Source organism: Equus quagga, chromosome 17 (genome assembly GCF_021613505.1).
Source record: "Equus quagga isolate Etosha38 chromosome 17, UCLA_HA_Equagga_1.0, whole genome shotgun sequence".
In the NCBI taxonomy this organism is placed as follows: Eukaryota; Metazoa; Chordata; class Mammalia; order Perissodactyla; family Equidae; genus Equus; species Equus quagga.
In genome coordinates, this window is record NC_060283.1 from 11,818,058 (window position 1) to 11,841,446 (window position 23,389).

General features: G+C 39.9%; 1 protein-coding gene across 2 annotated transcripts; it reads right to left on the bottom strand.

The window, feature by feature from the left end:
• Window positions 1-5,455: 5,455 nt before the first annotated feature.
• Window positions 5,456-21,952, bottom strand: MS4A7 (membrane spanning 4-domains A7). 2 transcript variants are annotated; one of them, XM_046644627.1, is made up of 7 exons: window positions 21,852-21,952; window positions 17,094-17,253; window positions 12,061-12,195; window positions 11,381-11,437; window positions 9,386-9,592; window positions 6,638-6,739; window positions 5,456-5,853 (listed from the first exon to the last, which is right to left on the bottom strand). In XM_046644627.1, the coding sequence occupies exons 2-7, from the start codon at window positions 17,238-17,240 to the stop codon at window positions 5,779-5,781; spliced, it is 723 nt and encodes a 240-aa protein (XP_046500583.1). In that variant the 5' UTR covers window positions 17,241-17,253; window positions 21,852-21,952; the 3' UTR covers window positions 5,456-5,778. The 2 variants fall into 2 exon arrangements, with proteins under 2 accessions (XP_046500583.1, XP_046500582.1); XM_046644626.1 differs by lacking the exon at window positions 5,456-5,853 and having other exon boundaries at window positions 6,401-6,739.
• Window positions 21,953-23,389: the final 1,437 nt, after the last annotated feature.

The window sequence follows — 23,389 nt, forward strand, 5'->3', positions numbered from 1 at the left end:
GATGCTTTGTTATAAGATGTATTAACATTCTTCCAACAATTGTACAGTGCTGAAACTGAGCTACAGAGAGGTTAAGTTGCCCAAGGTCACTTGCGAAGAGACAAGGGAAGGAGTCAAACTCCATTTGTCTGTCTCCAAAATCTGTGTTGTTTCTATTCAACCATGCTTCCATCCTCTTTTGAAAAGAGTTTCCCACTTTTCGTTGATGAATTCTCTCACTTGCTGTTTAACCATATTGCTTTGTATTATAACAATCAGTAGTTAAGAAGGTATAGCATCAGATGTAGCGGCCACTTTGACAGGGCATGTTGTATCTTTCAGAAAGACAAGTAAAACTAATTCTACTCAAGGCCTTCTTGGTTTAAACTATACTAATACAATTAAGACAACACAAAGTGCCTTTTGGAATTTTGCTTTCCACGCTCATCCTTTATATTCCTACATCTGTTATGAATTTAACTATTAAATCATAAAAGCAAATGGTTTCACAAAACCAAAAAAATACATGCAAATATATAGTATTTCCTGGTTTGTGGCAACCATGGGTGCCAAGGTTTCTCAACCTTGGCACTGTAGGTGTTTTAGGCCTGACGATTCTTGGCTGTAGGAAGTTGTTCCGTGCATTGTAGGATATCTGGCAACATCTCTGGCCCCTACTTATTAGATGCTAATAGCACATTCTCAGTTGTGACAAAAATTGTCTCCAGACACTGCCAAATGTCCCCGGTGTGGGGGGAGCAAAATCATTCCAAATTGAGAAGCACTGATATATAGAAATAATTGCTGTATCCTCTGTTAATTTTTCCCTGAGAGAATGCCTCTTTGTTTTTCACATCGAAACTTCAGAGAAGGTATGTATTTCTCAGTACAACATTTGTCCGCCAATGTTTATTAGGGCAAATTTTAATTTGTGTACCTAAAGTGCAATCCAACATTTTAAACAAAACCAAGTGTGAGACAAGTCTATATTCAAATTCTAAGCCGAATTGATGAACCAGAGAAGTTTTGGAGAGCAGGCAGTGTCAGTAAAAGGGAAGCGTGCCCGGGTTGGTGCCCACAAACTGCAAACAAAGCATCTGTTTGTTACCAACCATTGTGATTATTTGTTGATGGAAGAATTAGAATATTTCAAGCCTTTTATAACCTAACGTTAATTTACTGCTCATATATACATATTTTACTGCCTTTTACTTACATTTTAGGAAATTGGATGGGAGTTTGGGTTAACTAATAGCATATAATTTTTTTTCTGTAAATTGATGCAATTGTCTTCATGCAGAATGCCTGATTTTTAGGGATGAATTACTAAATTACTTTTTACTAAACAGGAGAAGCTTATAATTCTGTCTACCTTGGTTATTTCAAACTGCATCTCCTTTATCATTTCAACTAGGTTATAGTCGGCCTGCCTCCGCCCTTTTCCCCTGCTTCTGACTTTCAAGCTTCTTAAAGATGGACCTTTTAATATTTCAATCTATGGACTCAGAAGGTGGGAAGAAGTCTTTCCATGTGGAGGGAAATGGCAGAATCCTTACGGGGCAACTACAAGCAGGGTGATAGTCTTTGGGTGGAAATGATATTCCCTCTTGCTTTCAACCAGCAGAAAACCACCCTTCCTTGAGTTTGACAAGTAACATTTAACACATAGCATGTGCCATTGCTGCCCTCAATAAAATGAGACATTAACTCCCTCATTAAATTCATCCTTCTTCATGTGCTATGGAATCACGCTTCCAATAGCCTTGGGAGGTAGGTTCTATTAGAATACCCATTTGAAAGATGAGGAAACTGGGGACCACAGTTACTGCTGATAAGCAGTGGAGCTAAGATTTGAACTTGGCTTTTCCTCTTCCATTTTCCATGCAACAATCCAGAGTATATTAGTTTTCCATTGCTATGTAACTACCACAAATTTCTTGGCTTAAAACAACACACATTTATTATCTTACAGTTTTCGTGAATCGGGAGTTGAGGCATGGCCTAGCTAGGTGGCCCTGCTGAAGGTCTCACGTGGCTGCATTGGTGTCAGCCAGGCTGTGTTTTTGTCTGGAGACTCGAGTGGGGAAAACTCACTTTGTAGCACATTCAGGTTGTTAGAATTAATTTCCTTTTGGTTGTATGACTAAGGGCTCTGGGTTTTGCTGGCTGGAGTTGAGAGGGCCCTGGGTTTTGCTGACTGTTAGGTCCTAGAGGACACCTTCAGTTCCTTGCTTCCTCAACATGGCTGCTTGTTTACTTCATCAAGCCACCAAGGAGAATCTTTCACCTGGTTGGCTGAGATCAGAGGAAGAATTGGAGAGTTCGTGATAAAGATCTGAGTATGTGTGGCTCAGCCACGAATTTTGAGTTACGTTTTTGGGGAAGCTGCATTTAAAAAAAAAATCAGGAACGAGAACTCGCAGTCCTAGAATTGTGTGTTAAATATCTGTAATGTCTGCTTGGACTTGGTTAAAACCATTCACTCTTTTTCTTCCCATGAGTTTATTAGAACTTCTCGTTAGTGGTTCTTGCCATTCGTTTCCCAAAGTGAATGTGGGAAAAGAAGGAGTCAAGATTGACTCCCAAATTTCTGACTGAGTAGAAACTGAGTACGCTGTGCCATTTGTGAAAGATACCCAGGCTCGGGCCGGGGAGGTGGGGGGAGCCGGAGGAAAGTTACAAATGAAAGACGCACTGTTTTTACCACAGCTTCCATCAGTTTGGAATATTCTTCCAGATAATCCTGAATACATTCCAGATAATCTTATATGAAATATTATTCCAGATAATGCTGAATAAATTCTCCAGATATTCTGAAGAACCTTTCTATTAATAGCAAACACAAGCAAGATATAGCTCCTGGATAAAATATAGTTTTATTTCATTCTTTGGCTTCTGGGACAAGGAGGAATCTCCAATGTACTCAATCTCCAGTTTAAAATATTAATACAGACATACACACAAGTTTGAAAACACACAAATAGAAGGTGGAAACCCCAGCAGGGAGTAGTAAGTGAGTGCCCTAATGTAGCTTACAGACTAGTAGGGGTAGACGTACAATTAACAAACAAATAAATAAAATACATAGTATGTCAGATGGTAGTAAGTGCTATGGAGAAAAAATAAGCAAGTGAAGGGGAAAAAAGTCTCTAATTTTATGTAGGTTGGTGGGTGAAATTTCACTGAGGCTGAGAGATTTGAAGAAGGAGCTGAAAGAAGTGAGGAAGGGAGCAATGCAAATCATTGCAAGAAAAGCATTCCAGATGGAGGGACCTGCCAGTGTGAAATTCCCGAAGAAAGAATATGTCAAGTGACAGCAAAAGGCCACTGTGGCTGGAGTAGAGAGAGCATGGGAGAAAGTAGTCAAAGAGAAGATCAGAGAGGAAATGACAGTTCAGATCCTGTCAGGACACTTAAGGATGCTGGCTTTTATTTAAATGAAATGGAATGCGTTTGAACAGAGGAATGACATGATATGATTTTAGATTAAAAAAAACTCACTGTCTGTTATGTGGAGAACAGACTGAGTGGTGTGGGGGTTGGTCGCTCATTGCAATAATGCCAGTGGGAAATGATGAACCAGAGTACTTGTGAGATGGTGAGAAGGAATTAGACTGGGGGGCCCGCCCAGTGGCGCAGCGGTTAAGTTCCCATGTTCAGCTTCAGCGGCCCGGGTTTCGCCGGTTCGGATCCTGGATGTGGACATGACACAGCTTGTCAAACCATGCTGTGGTAGGTGTCCCACGTATAAAGTAGAGGAGGATGGGCACAGACATTAGCTCAGGGCCGGTCTTCCTCAGCAGAAAGAGGAGGATTGGCAGCAGTCAGCTCAGGGCTAATCTTCCTCAAAAAAAAAGAAAAGAAGTAATTAGACTCGATATGTTTTGAAGTTAAACCTAGCAGGTTTTAATGATAGTTTAAATATGGTATGTGAAAGAAAGAGAAGAGTCAAGGATGTCTCTGAGGTTTTTGGGAGATAATTTTTTTTCTTAAGTGTTTGACAGTTTTTTGGTGAGCAAGTTTGGCCCTGAGCCAACATCTGTTGCCAATCTTCCTCTTTTTTTTAATATTTTTCTCCTCAAAGCCCCAGTACAAACTTGTATATCCTAGCTGTAAGCCATTCTAGTTCTTCTATGTGGGATGCCATCACAGCATGGCTTGATGAGTGGTGCATACGCCCACGCCCAGGATCCGAACCGGGAAACCCCAGGCCGCTAAAGCAGAGTGAGAGAACTTAACCACTTGACCATGGGGCCAGCCCCTAAGGGAGATGATGTTTTAAAGGAATTTGACAATAGAGAAGTGAAGGATGACTCAATAGTTAGACAGGAGTAAGAAATCAAAAATAGCTTTTTAAAAAACATTTTTATTCAATTATAGAAACAAGAGAACACAAGTAATGTATGCACAGCACCAGCATCCAGATCAAGCAAAGGAACATTTCCAGGAACCCATAGGCCCTCTGGGTCCCCTGCCAATTTCTATCCCAAAAGGTAACCACTATCGTGATTCTAACACTACATGTTAATTTTGCTTGCGTTTAAAGTTCTTTATATACATGGAATTATGCAGTATGTGCTTTTTTCTCATGACTTTTTCTTCCCCCTGTACATTATGTTTGTGGGATTTATTGATATGCCTGCGTGTAATTGCGATTTGTCCAGTCACATTGTGGTACAGTACTCCATTGTCTGAATATCGCACAATTTTTATTTTGTCTCTTCCACTGTTTGTAGCCTTTTGGATAGTTTCCTTTTGAGGGCTGTTATGTGTATTACTTCTTTGACCATTTTTGTATATGTCACTTGGAAAATGTACACATGCATTTCTGTTGCACATTCCCCTCTGGGATATGACCCAAAGCCTAGACCCAGGAAGCAATATTAAGAACCTCTTTATTGGGTTCATCATATTCTTTACTCCAACACAGTAATAAAATTGATATTATTTCCCTGTTTTCTGGTAAGGAAGATTGGCCCTCAGCTAACAACTGTTGCCAATATTCCTCTTTGTTTTCTCCCCAAAGCCCCAGGACATAGTTGTATATCATAGTTGTAAGTCCTTCTAGTTCTTCTTTGTGGGATGCCACCACAACATGGCTTGCTGAGATGTGTGTAGGTCCGCACCCAGGATCCGAGCCATCAAACCCTGGACTGCCAAAGCAGAGCACGCGAACTTAACCACTATGCCACCTGGCCAGTATTATTTCTATATGTCTAATTTCTTATTTAATCTACAACTTAGATTGTAAAGAGCATTGTGAATAATTATAATATTTGGATCAAGATAGTTAAGAATAAAGTCATTAAATGAGATAGAATATTAAGCCATATTCGATCGACGGAAATTCAATTCATTCAATTGACAGAAATGGAGCCATATATTTTCAAAGTGTTTTTAATTACAGTGTTTTTGCAATCTCTAATATCTAATATTTAAGCAATATGAGTGTGAAAATAATACAGAAACAGGGCCTGTATAGCCACATAGACTTAGCCAATTCACACTAGCACAAGAGTGCACATTTTCTCTTCTTACTTATGGATAGATGAATCACTTTCTTCTCAGTTTACCTAGAGAAGTTTATGAGGTTTATGGCCTTTTTGGAAGACTGACTAGTAAAATTTTACTGACCTGGGCTTTCGAGAAATTATTTTCAAGAGCAATAAAACTACTCAACAAAAGCTATTTTTTTAAGTTTCTTTCAGTGTCTAAAGTAGCTTAAATTTCAGGAAAATCTAATCACACTGCCATGAGCATTGGGTTTCTCCTCCTTTTTTCTCTAAGGCCAAGAGCTACTCATATCCATGACCTTGAAGAATTCTTTTTGACTTGTTGGATATTATCTTGTGACCACGGCAAGGAAAACGCACTCTAGAAAAGATAAAGTTTGTTAGTAGTTTTTTTTAACTCTGATTTAGGACGCTTTCGTTGCATATTTATAATATATCCCCCCAAATGTTGTACAGTATTAGCTCTTCCAACTTTACCGTAATATATAATTGCATCAGTATTAGTTCAAACAAGTGCCCTTCTCCAATCATGTCACCATTTTCTGATAAGATCATAGTTGCATCATAATTTATTCAATCCTTTAAAAATTTTTTTTTTTAACTATGGCTTTTAGAGGAAAGGAAAATGTTTTAAAATTATAATGTCAAGACCTAAGAGGACCTAAGGAAGAATGCAGGAAAGCATGAACAGAACAGAGACATCCTAGTAAAACCTCATCACATGAGCAAGTGCACTGGACCATGGAGAATCTCGAGGGAGGCAGGTGACTATTCACCACAAGAGTGAGATGCAAGTTCTCATTCTCAGCCCATTAGTCTGTATCATTCATTCTCCATATAATTTTGTCCAAGCCTTAGTTCTTTCATAAAGGGTTGTGCCAGGTGATGTCTAAAGCCATCTAGCTTCTTATTAAACAATTCTGTAACTGGTTTGCTGCTCAGGCGGCACCAGCCAATCTCAGATGACCAGAGTGTCATCATGAAGGAGCCCATTAACTGAACTCTCTTCTCACTGCAAAAGTCGCCTTTCATGTGCACTTCATGACCACTAATTGACTCCTCTTTCTGCTACTGGTTAGACCTCGATCATCATACCTCAAATCTTGGGACCCAGCAGATATCATGTGACATGTCAGTGTACTCACCCCAGAGTTCTTGGAGTAGACCAGTTTCCACCAAAGGACAGAAGCATAGGCAGCGAGTAAGAGCTCTAGCACAGTGAAGGTGAGCATCACCACCAGCACACCCTGCAAACCAGGACAGGAATGATCAGTGCCATAGGCTAGCTCCTGTGCCTGACTTAGAGGGGTCTGGGGGATGAAGGCTCTAGCAGTGGACAGAATAAGGGACACAGAAAATTGTTAATTCTCTTTGCTGCTGTCTCTTTTGGATCTCTTAACAGAAGGAAAATAGGTAGCAATGGGTCCATCTCAAAACCTTGATATCCCACATTTTGAGTTAAGAATAATCCTTCATTTATCTCTATTTCTTTTATTATTTTCTTTTTTCTTTGGTGCTTTTTATTGTCATGATGATTCTATGTGTGGATTTGTTTTTATTCATCCTTCAACTGTCTCAGTGCATTCCTTCAGACTGAAATTTCATGTCTTTTTTGAATTTGGAAAGATTTTCAGTTATTTCTCTTTGCATACGCCGTCTCTCCCATGCTGTCCTACTGGAACTCAAATTAGAGGTGTGTTGGAGTTTTTCACTTCACTATATCTTCTGTGCCTTTTAACTTCTCATTCATGTTTTCCAAATTTTTATCTTAGTGTGTTGTATTCTGTGTGATTTAATCAGAGCTAAATTTCGTTTCACTCTTTATTTCTTTGGGTATGTTGAATCTGCTATTTAACTGATGTGCTAAATTTTTAATTTCAAAGATTATAATTTTCGTATCTAACCATACTATTTAGTTCTTTCTCGATTCCACTTGTTCTTTTTTCTTGCTGTGATGTTCTTTCATTTTGGTTTCAATTCCTTTTTTATATCTTTAATCATTTAAAATGTTTTCATTATAGCCTTTTTCAAATTATTATAGAATCTCCAATTCTAGGGCAACTAACTGTCATGTTTGTTCCATTTGCTGCTGTTCCTTATTTTTTTTTTCATGTTTTTCAAGATATTTTTGTTCTTAGATAATTTCAATGTGTGGGTGGCGGGGAGGGGAATCTTTGATACGTAGGAGACTCATAAACTGCGTTTATGGACATTTCCTTAGATGGTAGTTTTAGGTTTGATTCTGGTAGAATCTTAGAAGTTTCATGGATCCGGGAACAGATTTTAAGTTAACCCTTTTGAATTTGGATATCACACCTGCCCAAGGCTTGGTGAGATAATTTCATCCTAGAAACCTTTATGGCAGAGTTTCTTGAAGTTTCGTGGGATGTTGGGCAGAGTTTTCCTTGTTTTATTTTCATAAATAGGGTAAATATTCAGTCTCAGCTTCGAACATTTTTGCAGGGCACTCAGGGTGAGCTCGCTGCTTCCTGTGGGCCTAAAGAACCTCAAATCCCATCATGGCATTAACATTGCATGATCCCAGCCTCTAATACCTGTATTCCTATCCAGCCCTCCCTGATTTTCTGGTCTCAGTTCTTGTTTGGTTATCTGATCTTGGGGTGCTTCTTAGTTTCTGGAACCTAAGATGTCCTTCTTTCTTGATTTTTCCTTCCTTCCACCCTCTCTTCCTTCCTTCTTCCAACCTGAGATATATATTTTGAATTTTTTTAATTTGTTACTTTTGCCCAGGTTATCTTTGTGTTAATAAAGAAAGAGTGGATCTTTGGGGTCCACTTAGTCTGCTGTGTTGCAACTTCTCTGATGTTGCAAGCAGTTCCCTTTGGCTCGAGTTATCTGAGAATGGGAGGGAGTTTGATGTGTTGAGATTAGTTTTCATTACATTAAACTCCCAATATCCTAGCGGGGAGGATGCCTCTCCCACTCACATTGCTTTCCCGGACATCTGCCCTACACCGGGGTCATACTGTCTCCACGGCTTCCTCATGCTGATTTCTAACCAGATGGGTCTCTGTGCTCTTTCACTTCCTCCATCTCTTGGATCAAAGAGGTTACTTTTGATAATCTCTGGGTTACATGGGCAGACTCATAGAAGGCCATGAGTCCAGAAACTTGCCAATGTTCTCTGAGATTCATGAATCAGATTGAGCCAAGGGAAAAGAGATATTGCCTTTGTCTCCCAGGCTCCTACTAGGAGGAGTCCCAAAGGAAGAAATCTTTCTCCTTAAAGGGCCAAAGTTTATGGTTTTAAAACTATGAGTTTATAGAGAGGATTGACTAAGCCAGGAATGTCACCATCAACAATAGTGACCAATGAGTTTGGGGGAAATCTAGCAAGAAAATGCTGCCCAGAGATGACATTTCTGCTAGGAGTGGAATCCATTGGTGGCCATCTCCTATCTCCCTCTCACTGCCTGTAAGCACTGCTGGGCCAAAGTAGAATAATTGTGTGTTTGGGCTAAAGGTTCAAGTTCTGTGCCTACCTCAGTGTAGGATACATTAATCTCGATCAAATAAAATTCACATAAAGGGGGATATTTCCTGCCTGCATTGAGGAAAAAATATGCCTGCTCAACAGAGGGGGAACTTTGAGAGTTCAACCTATTAAAAATGGAATATTTATTATTTAAGAGAGACTGCTGAAGGGATAGACTACCCACAGCCTTTCTTGATCTCCTTTTTTGACTTTGCACAGCATATCTCCCATATTGTGCAGTCTGCCGACAGGCCTCTTGCAACCATAATTGGTTTTTTTCTGTCTGTCTCTGGGCATTCAGACCAACAGGGCTAGAGACTGCTGAGAAAGCAGAGATTATGCAAAAGGGAGACACCGAGACTTCACATGACAGGATATTCAATCTGAAACTACTTACTATTAGGCTGATGCCAGCCAGGAAACACTCCTTGACTTCATATGTCGAATAATAGTACCTCGAATAAGGCAATGAAGATAGATATTCTTTTCCTGATTCACACTGTTGAGACGCAGTCCTCAGGGCTACCAGGCTGTCAGCGAGGAGGAGGAGGCCTGCTCCAGCGGCCACAGAGCTCACTGCAGTGGAGGTCAAGCTGCTCATGGCCTGGAAGAGAAATTCCGCATTGAGATCTCATCAGAGAAGCAGCATGGGACGCTGTTATCCCTCAGTCCATGGGTCTCTTTCTCTAATATCCGTATTTCTTGGGGGCACAGGCTGTGTTTTATTCATCTCTGTATCCCTCCTCACTATCTAGTTTATCGCCTGACGTAATTAGTCAATGTTTGTTGAATGAGAGAATGCATGAATAATGCCTCCTTGGGGATAAGGGTTCTGGCTTCCTGACTCTCTGCAGCGCTGAAGACAGAGATGGTACTGCTTAGGCCCCTGCCAGCAGCTCCCTTGACTTCCTCAACAGCCTTAGAATCATTCTGCTGCTTTAAGGACTTCTAGAATATGGCCTGTGGTTCTTCCTGGGATGATCAATCTATGGCTTCTCGTTCCATAAAGAAGTAGCTTCAGAGAAAAGGCAGAAGCAAACTGGAGAAGTTGGAACATCTACCTGGAGGTGGACCAGGCCTACAAGAACCACATTCACGACACTCTCTGCTGGGTCATAGTCTACACTTTGGGGTAAAAGGCTCTCACAGGATTTGATTTCTCTGCAAAGACACTGATGGAACAGACTCTGTGCCAGGTTCCCGGCGAATGCTCTTTTCTGTTTGAAATCACTGTTGGATACTGTGTGTTGGAGAGGATGATTTCCCAGCCCTCTTCCTCTTTGGCCCAGTAGCTATATGGCTTCAAGTGCTGAGTCCCTGAAGGCAAAGCAGACTGAACAGGCAGTGCCTTTGCCCAGAGCTACCACATGGGCAATGGAGCCCACACATTGTCTTATCTCCCGTATGTGGAGTCCACTTCATGTCAGGTCATCCCAAGTACACTTTTCCCTTTCAGTGTATTCAGGGCAGTTGGGAAGCCACCTCTGAGATTCACATATTTATCTTCCACATTTTGTAAGTGAGAAACTAAAGCCCAGACAAGGAAGGAACTTTTTCAAGCACACAGATGGGTCAACGAGAGTGCTGGGACAGGAGTACACATTTCCTGATTCAAAGTCCGGAACTCTGACCCCATCCAATGCTATGAACTCTTTAAAACCCTGTCCACTGGTTCTGGGTTTTAGACTCCAGCTTCAAGTGTCAGGAGCATATACTGGCCTTGTATACCATCTTATGTGCCCTCACTCATGGCTAACCAGACTGTGTATCTTCCTGTGTCAGGATGTGGCTTTTCCCTAAGTCATCTTTGTGGGTGTGTGGCCGGGGAGAGTGAAAGGTTGCTATGGAGAGGATCAAAGGCCTCAGCTGCTTTTCTCACCCACTCCTTACCTTTGTCAGGAAAGCGCCTACAATCCGATAATTCCTTGTTTTAGAGGGGTTGGAGGACATAGCCACAGGATCTAAGCCCACACACTTCTGCCTCTGACCCTGTCATTTAGGGAAATTGACTCATTATGAGGCAGGTTTTTCTAGAAAAAGGATCTCTAGGCTCTAGCTGGGATGGTCATCTGCCCTATTCAGGGCCAAGATAGCAAGTTATAAAGAGTCCATGGTGTATTTAAAACTTTCTACTGTTTAAACAATTAAGGCAAACTTTCTCCCAAATTGGAATATGGTCCAGGAGCACCATTTTGTGGGGGAAAGAGCACCCGTCTAGAAGTCTAGGAATTTGGGTTCTACTCCTGGTTCTGCCAGGAGAGAACTTGGGCTCCCTCACCTGCTCTGAGCCTTATTGCCCTAAACTGTCAAATGGTGATTTTTGAACTAGAAGAATTAACTGTGATGTTCCTTTTATTCCAACCACCTGAGATTTAACGGTTCTCATACTTACAAACGCCTTAGCTGATTTTTTCCCAGAGATAATTGAGAGGAATCCAGTAACAGCAAACTGCTCAGAAAAGAGAGAAATGATCACTTCAGTTGTCTTGTGGAAATATGGTCACCATGTTACTGTCAATCACTCAATCACTGTGTAATGTGGAACTTTTAGAGATATAACACTGTAGGAATGGTGTGGATCCATATTGATAGCGAGGCCTGATTTTCACCTCCAGGATGCTTACATTAACTTTGAAGACTAGGCAGATGCACAGAGGGTGAAATGAACTTTTCATTCAGTACCTGATGAGTGGATTATTTTAAACTAGAGGGAGTCCAATGGCCTCATCAAAGCCCCAAAGAAGGATGTGAAAAATCTTCCACTTTTCCAGAGGTATGCTGTCGGGCCAGGTAAGAAATGCTGTCCTGGTATGCGCACTGTATTACCTTCCCCTCTTGTCTCCTGCCCCAACTGGTCATGCCCTGAGATGCTCACACAGGAGGATGGATTAAGCCCCTCTGCTGTTCTTCCTAAACTGGAGAGACATGAAGTGGGATGATACAGAGAGGAAGTTTGGGGCCTTGGCTTTCTTCTCCTATCTTCCTGCCTCTTGGAACTGAGTCACGCCATGACTTAGCACCCAGTTAGCATTTATAAAGCATATCCCCTCTTGGTGACCCCACTCTACTCACACACAGAGCTCCTCCAAAGGGGTACCCGGACATTAAAATGGTGGAAACTGCTGGGTTGAAGTTAGAAGAGTAGGGAGCAGAAATCAAAATGGCCCCCAAACTTGAAATCGTCATGGAACACAGGATATGGATAGTCTACAAGAGACAAGAAGGAAAATTCTAGAACACACTTTAAACAGATGAAAGTTATGTACATTATGAATTATAAAGAGTCTAAAAATATTATAATTTTTCATATTAAGGAGTAAAAAAAGTGTTCAGGAAGCCAATAGACATTGTCTGAGAGAAAGTCATGTATATCTAACCTCTTTTCTTTTCAGATAAGTTTATTCAACTAGCAAATCATGGAGTGATAATATACGCATTTTAACTTTATTTTGAGAAAGATATTTGACAAATTTTTTTTGGTTCTAGAAGAAGATGGAGAATATTTTTCTGGACAGTAGTCTAATTAGATGGATATAGAAAGTACACTTATCAAGGGAGTATTAAACAAAACCTCAATTTCAATTGAAACAAAATAAAACAGGAAGTCTTCTGTGCTATAATTCATCTTATCATATTCATCATTGGATTTTAATAATAATAATAATTTTAATGACACCAATGACAATAGCAATAGCCTACATTCTTTGAACACTTTTTACGTTCTGGCTATTAATCTCATTATTTGCTGATGAGAAACATGAGGACCCAGGAGTTAAAATAACTTGTACAAACCCATACAAATGACCAACTGGAAGAACTAGGATTTCAGCCCTCTTACTAGAGCCCACACTATTACTCACTGTTTCAAATGCATATGAAAGATTATGCAAACATAGGAGAAATAACTTAAAATCAAGAAAATTCAACATTCCTACAATTAATATTTATTGAATGTTGATTGTATGCCAGGCATCAGGGGAATAAAGCAAATGAAAATTGCTGCCACCGGACATGTATTATGTCCTTTGCAGATAAGTTCCTTGGAAAGTAGAATGAGCTAAGAGTGGAGTAGTAGACAATTAGGCCTGAGAAATAGTAGGGGCACGGTGCAAACTATGTAGGGCTTTGCAGGCTATTTTACCAACTTTGCCTTTCATTCTGAGTAAAAAGGGAAGCCCAGTGGATAATTTTGATCAAAGCAATTACATGATGCAATGTATATTTTCAAAAGATCATTCTATCTGCTTTGCTGAGAATAGATTTTAAGGAAACAGAGCAAGGAGATAAATAGGGAGAGTAGTATAATAATTCACATGTGAGATGATATTGACTTGAAAGAAGACAATAGTAGAAGTAATGAGAAGTAGTTGGATTCTAGATGTATATGAAGATTAAACATATAGGATTTGCTGACAGTTTGAATGTGGATGACGAAAGAGAGCAATGAAGCTTACCTCCAAGGGTTTTGGCTTGAGCATCGAAATGATGGAATTAACATTGATCTGAGATGGTGAGTACTGTATGAGGAGCAGGTTTGGGGATGAAGACAAGGATTTCAATCTGGCAGAGGTTAAGGGAGAGATGTCTAGTAGATATCCAAGTGAACATGTACATAAGCTGTTGGATATTTGAGTCTTAAGTTTGGAGGAGAGATCCAGGCAAGGGATACAGTCTTTTCTATAAGTGAAGACAACGTTTAAAGCCATATTACTGAATGAGGTCACCATTGTGGAAGATATAGAAAGAGAATGAAATCAAGGACAGAACTATGAGCACTCTAAATGTAGGATCAGAGAAATAAATAGAAACAGTAAAGGAACATAAAAGGAGCAGCCAAGAACGAAGGAGAAAAACCAGAGTAATATGATGTCCACGAGCGAAGTGAATAAACTGTTTCAAGTAGGAGAGAGTGGCCAACTGCACCAAACACTTCAATTAGCTCAAAAAAATTAACAATGGAGTCTTGGAAATTGAGTTAGTAATGTGGAAGAAAGGGGACAAATGCCATTGCATATGATTCAAGAGAAAATATCATTCAAGAGTAATGGGAGACGTTGACTTCCTACCCTTTAGAGGAACGTGGCTGGGGAGGCAAGTAGTGAATGGGGCATTAGCTGGAGGGTGTGTGAAGTTAAAAGTTTTTGTTTTTGCTTTTATGTTTTCAAGATGGGAGAATTTTCAGTAAGATTCTGGGCTGATGAAATTGATAAAGAATAATTATGCAAGGGAAATTACTGGAACAAGCGATAAGGGATTGGATCTGTTGCACCAAGGGAGAGTTTTCATTAGTTAGAAGATGGACATTTTATTCTTAGCAATGGGGAGGGGAGAAAGAAATACAGCTACAGAGGTGGGTAATTGTAGAAATGTACCACATTGTGGACATCCTTTCCAGATTGTCTCAATTTTCTTAGGATTATAGAAAGCAAGGTAATCAAAAGAAAAGGAAGAAGCATTAGAAGTTTGAGGAGAAAGAACATATGAAATAGTTTTCTGGGATAATGGGAAAGTGAATGGATGAAAGAAATATCATGTACTTTTTATGCAGCTTTTACAGTCCATTGGTTAGAATTAAACCAACGTCACAGTTTTTAAGAGTATGCTCTAAGGAGATGAGGACAAGTCTGTTGGGGGTGTTCACAAGAGAGTGAACTATGGGATCTTTGTGAACTAAGGAAGTGAGTGTAAGAGGAAGTAAGGCTCTGTGAAAAAGGTGTATTATCAATCATTTGCAGTGAGGTTAAAGAAAGAGTCAACGTTGAGTCAGAGGGAGTGATCTGGAAAGATTAGAGTTGGAGATTGGAGAATGGATTGCTTGAAATGTAGATAACGCAGGGTTTACTTCTATTAGTATTCATAAGGTTGTGTGTACAACTACAGGAATGTTTGTCTATGGAAGGATGGACAAGACTCTTGGGGAGAAGAGGTCAAGGAAATGAGAGGTCGTGATAGTGGAAGGATCATAAACATGAATATTAAACTAGCCAAGGTTTATGGTAGAAACTCTACTGGAGGGAGTGATAGTGACTGAGGAATCAATATCTTGGTGGGAAAAAGGTGAAGGACCCGGGAGAGTGAAGGAAGTGGGAATGCACTGAAATTTGTCTTTGTTTCTCCAATATATCATAAGGGCTATGAGAATAGGGCTCTTTTGTGTAAAAATAGTGACTGGCACATTAAAGGTGCTCAATAAGTGATACATGAATGTATGAACAAATAAATATATTTATAATATCTCTTATTAAGTTGCTAAAGCAAACAATGAAATGTGTTTATGATTATAGCTGTGTGTAGGCTATCTTGTAAGGTTCATGGGCAAAGAGAACAGGGGATTTCTTCAGAGAGAGAAAGGCAAGTCAGCATGGAACTGGTTATTTGAAAGAAGTAAATTAAGGAGTGAATATTGGTAACTCATAGTAGAATGGCAAACACTAATTGGTTTTATTTTCAAGCAACATATTCATCAGATGATTTTTCTAAGGATGATCACTTATACAATTTGCCAATACATCATTTAATGTTATTTTCTAAAACACTGATTTTTTTTTCTTTTTTCTTGTCTGAGGAAGATTCACCCTGAACTAACATCCATTGTCAATCTTCTGCTTCTTCTTTTGCTTGGGGAAGACCAGCCCTGAGCTAACATCTGTGCCAGTCTTCCTCTATTTCGTATGTGGGACACCTCCATAGCATGGCTAGTGAGCGAAGTAGGCCCACACTTGGGATCTGAACCCACGAACCCAGGACACCAAAGTGAAGGGTGTGCAAATTTAACCACTCAGCCACGGCCGGGCCCTACTTTTAGGTTTTTAGAGTAAACTCAGTGTTCTTAAATTTTAATCCTCTTATCAATTCTCAATTATTCTAATATTAGAATTACCTAAAACAAACTTTTGAAATTTGTGACTATCTACAATTACTTGAGGTAATTATTCTTTTCCAGTGTTCAAAATATAAATAACATTTCAAAAATATCTTTTTTGGGTAGAAGATTAAATTAAGATTTCTTAAATCATAAATAAAAAGGGCAATTATATCATTTTTTAAAAAAAGGTGGGTGTGAATTACCTAGTAGGATGACATGAGATTCTAAAGTAGGAGTATTTTTTGGCATATTTATTTTTTATTTTGAGGAAGATTAGCCCTGAGCTAACATCCACCGCCAATCCTCCTCTTTTTGTTGAGGAAGACTGGCCTTGAGCTAACATCTGTGCCCATCTTCCTCTACTTTATATGTGGGACGCCTGCCACAGCATGGCTTGCCAAGTGATGTGTAGATCCACACTTGGGATCCAAACCAGTGAACTCCGGGACGCTGAAGTAGAATGTGCAAACTTAACCACTGCACCACGGGGCCGGCCCCAAAGTAGGAATTTTTAGGGATGAGAGGAAAAGATTGATCTAGAATGTCCACGGGAAGCAAAGAAGATAATCACTTCACTTTCACGCCCAGAAGTGGGGGTTGCAATGGAAACAGTGCCCTTGGGAGCTAGATTTCTGTTTGTACAATAAGGAGGGGTTTGAGAAAAAAATGGGGGCATAAAGAGGATTATGTTAACTGACCCTGAATTCTAGAGGGCACACCTGAGCAAGGTCTCCAAAGTTAAGAATAAGCAGGAGTTGGATGTTAGAAGGGGATATTCAGAACCATGTGGGAATTAAAGTCCTAGATAAGAAAGATGATGACCTAGGATGCTTGGATGTCTTACAGTTACTCAGGTCAACAGGGAGAAAATGTATAGTGAGATTAGTCCAGATTGTCTCATCTCAAATGTTTAAGAGATGAGCTCAAAATAAGAAGATCTAACTTAATCATATACAGTAAAATCATATGGTTAAATCCAAAATCTCTACTTTATTAAAGACAAATTACAAGAGACTTTATCGTGTAGATTTCAGGTGGGAAAGACCTAGAGGTTTTAGTTAGTGTACAGAAAGGCCTGAGGAAGATATAGTCTTCCCATGAAGCCCCATTTCATGTCCCAGTTAGCCTGGAGTCAGACAGAAAAGAACTGAACTGTCCTCCCAGATCCATTGTAGAGCTGTAGTCTGGATACATTGACCATGTTTTGCCCAGTATTCCCTTTATAATGAGATGGACTTACTCCAAGAACTGTGGCTTCTTTTTCCAGACCATTATGCAGGTTATCTTCTTTTTGGTAGGTGTGTTCAAGTTTCTCTTTTTCGGGGCTAATGATGCCCTTTGGAGTGAAGAAGTCAAAGCCTCCCTTGGTCTTAGGTTCTGACAGCATGATGCTCACGATTCTGGAAAAGGCAGTGAGCTCAGTTAGGACTCAAGGTTTGACTTAAAGGTATGAAACTCCCAGGGACTAAAGTTTGCAGGAACTTAAGATTTTTCTCCACTGTCCAAGGTGGGACCCGTCCTTTAGGAACAAAACTATATGTGAGGAGCAGTGGAAGAGTTGGAAAGCCAGCATGCTTGACACAGTCCATCCATTGTAGACAGGAAGCATGTCACTGGGAGAAAGCTATCAACGTTTTAAGGAGTCCCACATTTGAGAGGCCAACAATTCACATAGAACTGGCTTTGCAGCCTTGAGTGTATCCAACTCACTCTCCCACTAGCAGACTAGACTTCCAGTTGTTTGCCTTCCTTGCCCCTGCTTCACCTGTGGCACATTCCCACACCACATCTCCCAGTGTTGTACTTTTATGCTATACCTGTTCTGCTCATTCTTCCATCATAGTCTTATTTTCTTTCCATAAACATGTTGATTAATCCTGTTCCACATCCCTTTCCAGTATAGGGTTTGTCCCACCTAGAATGACCCCCATGCCTATGTTAGCTTAATAATTGTTAATATGAACATTTATTTAACTCCTGATGAATTCCAGGCTCTGGGCCACAGTAGCTCTAATCCTTACAATGACTTGGATGTTATTAAATCACTTTATATCTTAGAAACTCAGGACGAATAAGTTCAAGTGATTTTCCTTAAGTGAAATAGTCACACAAAGCACTTAGCCTGGCATATGGAAATGTTTAATACATGGCAACAAATACAATTATGAGTAGCCTGTATTTGCATAATGAGAAGGTGTCTGAACCAAGTCGATCTGGCTCAGAAGCTTGTGATATTTTTATCAATACCACATCAATCCTCCTTATCTTCCCCTTTCTTCCTTCCTGTCATTGGTAGTTCCAATACAGACTCGAGGAGCAGGTTGTCTGCTGTCTAACAGCTCAGCAGCATTGTTAGGCCTCTGTGGTGTCAGCAACAGAGTTCAACCCCTGGGATGCTCCCCAGATACGTTCTCAGCACAACATTCTCCCTCTTGAATGCCATAGTTTGGATAAAATCTTGTAATAATCTGATGGTGCCACAGTTCTGTTCGCTGACACTTCAACTCAACGTCTTAATGTTTTAGGAATGGTTTCAGGCTTTCTCAGTGTGTAACATATAAAGACTGAGCCTGGCATCCACAGTCTCATTACGGGTGGGGGAGAATGGGAAAGAGCACTGGGCTAGAAGTCTGATGCCTCAGCGTCCAGTTTCACACCTGAGTGTGTGTCTTGGAGTTCAGTCCTATACTCATATTCTATACTGACCAATTATTACTAAACTCACCATGGACAAGTTATTCTAGCCACTTCATAGGTTTGTGAGGAAGGTTAGATGAGATGATGCAGTAATGAGCTCAATATAGAGCAGGGCATGTGATAAACTCTGAATACATATTGGTTATATCTAAAACTCACTGGAATTCCAGCTCTGATATTTATTAGCTGGCCACAGGCAGGTTATTTCCTCTCATTCATCCTCAGTTTAATTACCTATAACATAGGAACAATAATGCTATCATGAAGGATGCTTGTGAGGATTTGAATGAGATGGTGTACATGAGTCCCTTTTGTCATACCTCTGTGATCTTTATCAGGTGTTCCATAACACTCAATAAGAGGTTAGTGACCTCTACCCCATTTCTACTTCTATGCCTTGGTCAAGTTTCTCATGCTCTCTGGACACCAAATACCTTATTTGAAGAGTTATTAAAAAGAAAAGTCTCCTTGTCTAAGGTGCTCATTTTCATTTTGGGGGATTTTGGAATCCGGGCAGAAGTATGGATGATTTGCATGAACAAGGATGGGAATCGTGCTGACACTGAATCCTTGCAGTAGAGCTGGGGTAAAGATGCCATGGATGGTTCCAGGCCCCTTCTACTAAGCATTCCAGCACATCTTTAGAGCTAGAGAAGTAGAAAAAGCATCAGGTTTGAGGAGATTCTAACTTTCAAAATCAAATAATAGTTTCCAATAAAATGATAATTGCTAACATTTATTGAGCACCCACTATGAGTCTGGCACTTTACTAAGAGCTTTGTGCAGAGTCTCATTTAGTCTACACAACAGCTCTCAGAGATAGGTTTGATTATTACTTGAATTCTGCAGGTAGGAAAGATAAGGCTTAGAGGGGTTAAATAATTTGCACAAGATTGTATATCTAGCATGTAGTGGAGGCAAGATTTGAACCAGGCAGCCTAATGCTGGAGCTTTTCTATATCCCCTGCAGATTTGAGCATGCCCATTTAGCTACATATGATCCTCAGCCCCTGTGACCTTTCTCCCTTATAGCTGAAATTCATCATGTCCATATTTACCCACAGGAATATTCCTGACCTTAGGGAATGTGCTTGATGGTCTCTCCAGAAATCTTCCCATATTCTGATAACTTGGCTTCTGCCTTGCTCCTTATGGCTTAATACCCCAAATACATGAAGTAGACCCCTTCTTTCTAGTGTCAATAACCAGTCTTTCAAGGTTCGTCCATATTGTCACATATTGCAAGATTTCATTTTTTTTTTTAAGGCTGGCCTTGAGAACATTGTGCTAAGTGAAATAAGCCGGTCACAGAAGGACAAATACTGTGTGATTCGACTTACGTAAAGCATCTAAAATAGTCACACTCATAGAAGCAAAGACTAGAATAGTAGTTGCCAGGATCTGGGGGAGGAGGAAATGGGGAGTTGCTGTACAAGACGTATACAATTTCAGTTATGCAAGATAAATAAGTTCTAGAGATCTGTGCTACTTTGTGCTTATAGATAACAATACTGTATTGTATGCTTAAAAATCCGTTAAGAGGATAAATCTCATGTTCAGTGTTCTTACCACAATAAAAAAAATAAAATTGGAAAGAAAAAGATTGATGTCCAACCTAAGGATTAAAAAAAAGTCTCTGTAGTTCTTGATTCATTTCTGTATTTTTCAGTTCTCATGCCCAAGAACTACAGGATAAGCTTGACTCTAAGCCCGGAGCTAGGACCTAGAAGCCTAGTTGGTACCCTCTAGCTCACCACACTCTCAGATACCATGTACATTTATTTTCTTATATTATTTTTTAATTGTTTTGTTTAAAAGAGTGCATAACATGGCAAATACAATAAAAAGGGAGTAAGATTTAAAGAAGAAAACAAAAAAGTAGCTTAAATCTCAACTACCATGAAATAACTACTGTTTCATACATATCCTTCACATTCTCCTTTTTCTCCTCTCTCATTTTGTCTCTCTTCTCTTTCTTCACATATGTTTACACACATTCTTAATTCTACATAAACAGGGTCACTCTGTCCACACCATTTATAAATCTTTTTTTTTTTTTTTTTGGCATTCAACATCATTCTGTGGACATCTTTGACACTAATAAATATAGATAATGAAAATCCTAAATCTAAAAGGCAAATGATAAATTCTGACACACGCCACCACAGGGATGAATCTGGAAGACAATATGCTAAATGAAACATGCCAGTCACAGAAGGACAAATAGTGTATGATTGTACTCCTGTGAGGCACCCAGAGTGTACAAATTCACAGAGCAAAAAGTAGAATGATGGTTTCCAGGGTCTGAGAGGAGAAGGGAATGTGGAGTTATTGTTTAATGGGCATGGAGTTTCAGTTTGGGAAGATGAAACATTCTGGAGTTCAGCTGTGGTGACGGTTGCGCAAGAATGTGAATGCACTAATGTTACTGAACTGGATACTTGAAAACGGTTAAAATGCTAGATTTTGTGTTATGTGTATTTTACCACAATAAAAAAAGCCAAATCATGTATTCAGATGAATAGGTATTTCAAGATTCATTTAATCAGCCACATATTCGTGGCTATTTAGGTTGTTTCTATGTTTTTACCATTATAAACAATGCTATTGTGAACATCTTAGCACCTTTGTGGGGCCTCACCTATTCAATTGTCTCCTTAGAGTAACATTTAGAAGTGGATTCACTTAGTTTAAGGCTATCCTTAAATTTTGACACATATTGCTACTTTTTAGGAGGAATTCTATAAAACCAAGATTCTTTATGGCTTCACAAGACGTCTCCAGACTGAGCCCATCATCTCCAATCTCCAATATCTGAGAGAAATGTTTGGTCCTTCTACATTCACCAAGTGGAGACAAACTTGGGGTGGCCTGCAACTTTTCAAGACAGTTTTAAAATCCCCACTTTGGAAACGAATCATAGCTTGGAGGATAACTGCTCTAGACACAGCAATTTTCTTTATTACAGAATTAGAATAGAACAATGGGGCCCTAATACAGGATTTGATCTAATTGCACAGTATTTGTTGAGAGCATATTCTGTGTAATACTCAGGAACATACCAGGAAATGCAGAGGATTGTAGGAAATCATCACCTCAAATCTTGAAAGAAACCTAAGGATCATCTCACCCAATTCTCTCATTCGGAAAGTAAGTAAACTGAGGCCCAGAGAGGGGAATTGACTCACCAATTCATGCAAGTGGCCAGCAGCAGAGACAAGACAAGTATCTGATTCCTGACTGTCTGTTCAAAAGACAGTAATCTCCCCCCAAGATTCATGATCCAAACCAAGATGCCTACCTGTTCTTGCAGCCCAGTCCTGTGTGTTGTGGCTGGTGGACCAGCTCACCTCTGAGGAGCTCTCGCCCAGAGCTGCCTACTGGCTGTTCCTGTGGGACCGATCTTGCTGCTCTGCTCTCCAACCTCTGAGACTTCCTGGCCCTTTCTTGAGTGGTATTTTATGATTACATAAGATATGAGTTTTACTGCACTTACAGTACCCCTGCTTCCTCTTTCTAAATTTTAAAGTCTGGACAATGTCACGAAATAGATGCAACACATGAGAAAGAGTTTGTGAAGACTAGTGAGTTGCACGGTCCCAGTTAAAATTCATTTCCCCCATTCCTGTAGGTAAGTCAACTAGTTCCTCTCCTTTTAGTAGAGTTTTCTCATCTACTAAATGAGGATGGGTAATAATCATTCCACAATAAGGCTGTTGGGAGAATTAAAGAGAAAGGCTGTAAAGAGCTTACAGAAAAAAAGTAAGCACTCAATAACTAGTGATAATTAATGATGTTAATTCTGAATTGGGAGAGTTTATTTATTTTCCCATTTCCCAATCTCTTGGCAAACTGAAAGCACACTATGGGGACCCACTGTCTAATTGTTACTTCTTTTGGGTGCCTCTTCATTCTTTGTCTCTGGCTTTATATCTTCCTAACTTCATGCTCATGGAAGTCCGGGCACATCTTGGGAAAGATGCCAGTGGATTGGAGTCAGAGGCAGAGACATCAGGGCTGCAAACAAGCTCATATTCTGAGAAGTATGGGGATATTGGTGCCACTTTCACATTCCTTTTAAAGCTGTTTGGAGAAGAGCGTTTGCTCAGAAAGGCTGAGCAAGGAGGGGTTAGGATGGCTCTGAAAAGTGCAGCCTGTCGCAGTATCTGGCAGCATGACATGCTCTGTACTTTCACAATTTCCTGAAGGCTGGCAAAGCTGTCCCCTGAAAAAGGAGCAAATCTAAGCCAAAGTGGTTGAAGAAACTCAAAATACTTGGAGAGAATTTTAGTCTGATCCTTTTCTTCTCCAAATGAGGTGTATCGCTGAAGGAACCTACCACAGACCACATGTCAAGTCTGTGGAAGAAGTAGGACTGGAATCCAAGCATCTTGGCAGCTAGGTCCAGGCTTGCAGCAGAGCAACAGTCTGTCATTTTGTCGTCGTCTTCATCCCCATGACCAACATCATCTTCATTTAAGAAAATCCTCATGGTCCAGAACTTCCACTGGATCTGTGACCTGCTTTGAAAAAATTGCCAAAGAAGCATCTTGGTCATTTGAGAAGCCTGAGAAGGAATTTGAGAGGAATTTGCAATAACATCTCTTCTGAGTCTGAGAAAGAATTTGTGGGAAAATCAGTTAAATACCTAGTCAGTTTTCTCATATATAAAATGGTGCTAAAAAGGCCTTCAGAGTTTTTGAGAGGATGAAGCCACATACAAATTCAAGTATATAAGTCATATTTAAAGTGCCCAGCATAGAGTCTGACATATATATATTAACATTCAGAAAAGTGTATTTCTTGTCCAACATCTTCTCCTACATCCTTTATAGAAAA

Excerpts from the sequence above, each read along its gene's own strand:
- MS4A7 (XM_046644626.1), bottom strand. The coding sequence starts at position 17,240 with ATGCTGTCAGAACCTAAGACCAAGGGAGGCTTTGACTTCTTCACTCCA. Across the intron at positions 11,438-12,060 it reads CCTTTGGAGGAGCTCTGTGT|TTTGCTGTTACTGGATTCCT; the intron begins GTGAGTAGAGTG and ends TTTTCTGAGCAG. Across the intron at positions 9,593-11,380 it reads AAAAATCAGCTAAGGCGTTT|GCCATGAGCAGCTTGACCTC; the intron begins GTAAGTATGAGA and ends TTTCTCTTCCAG.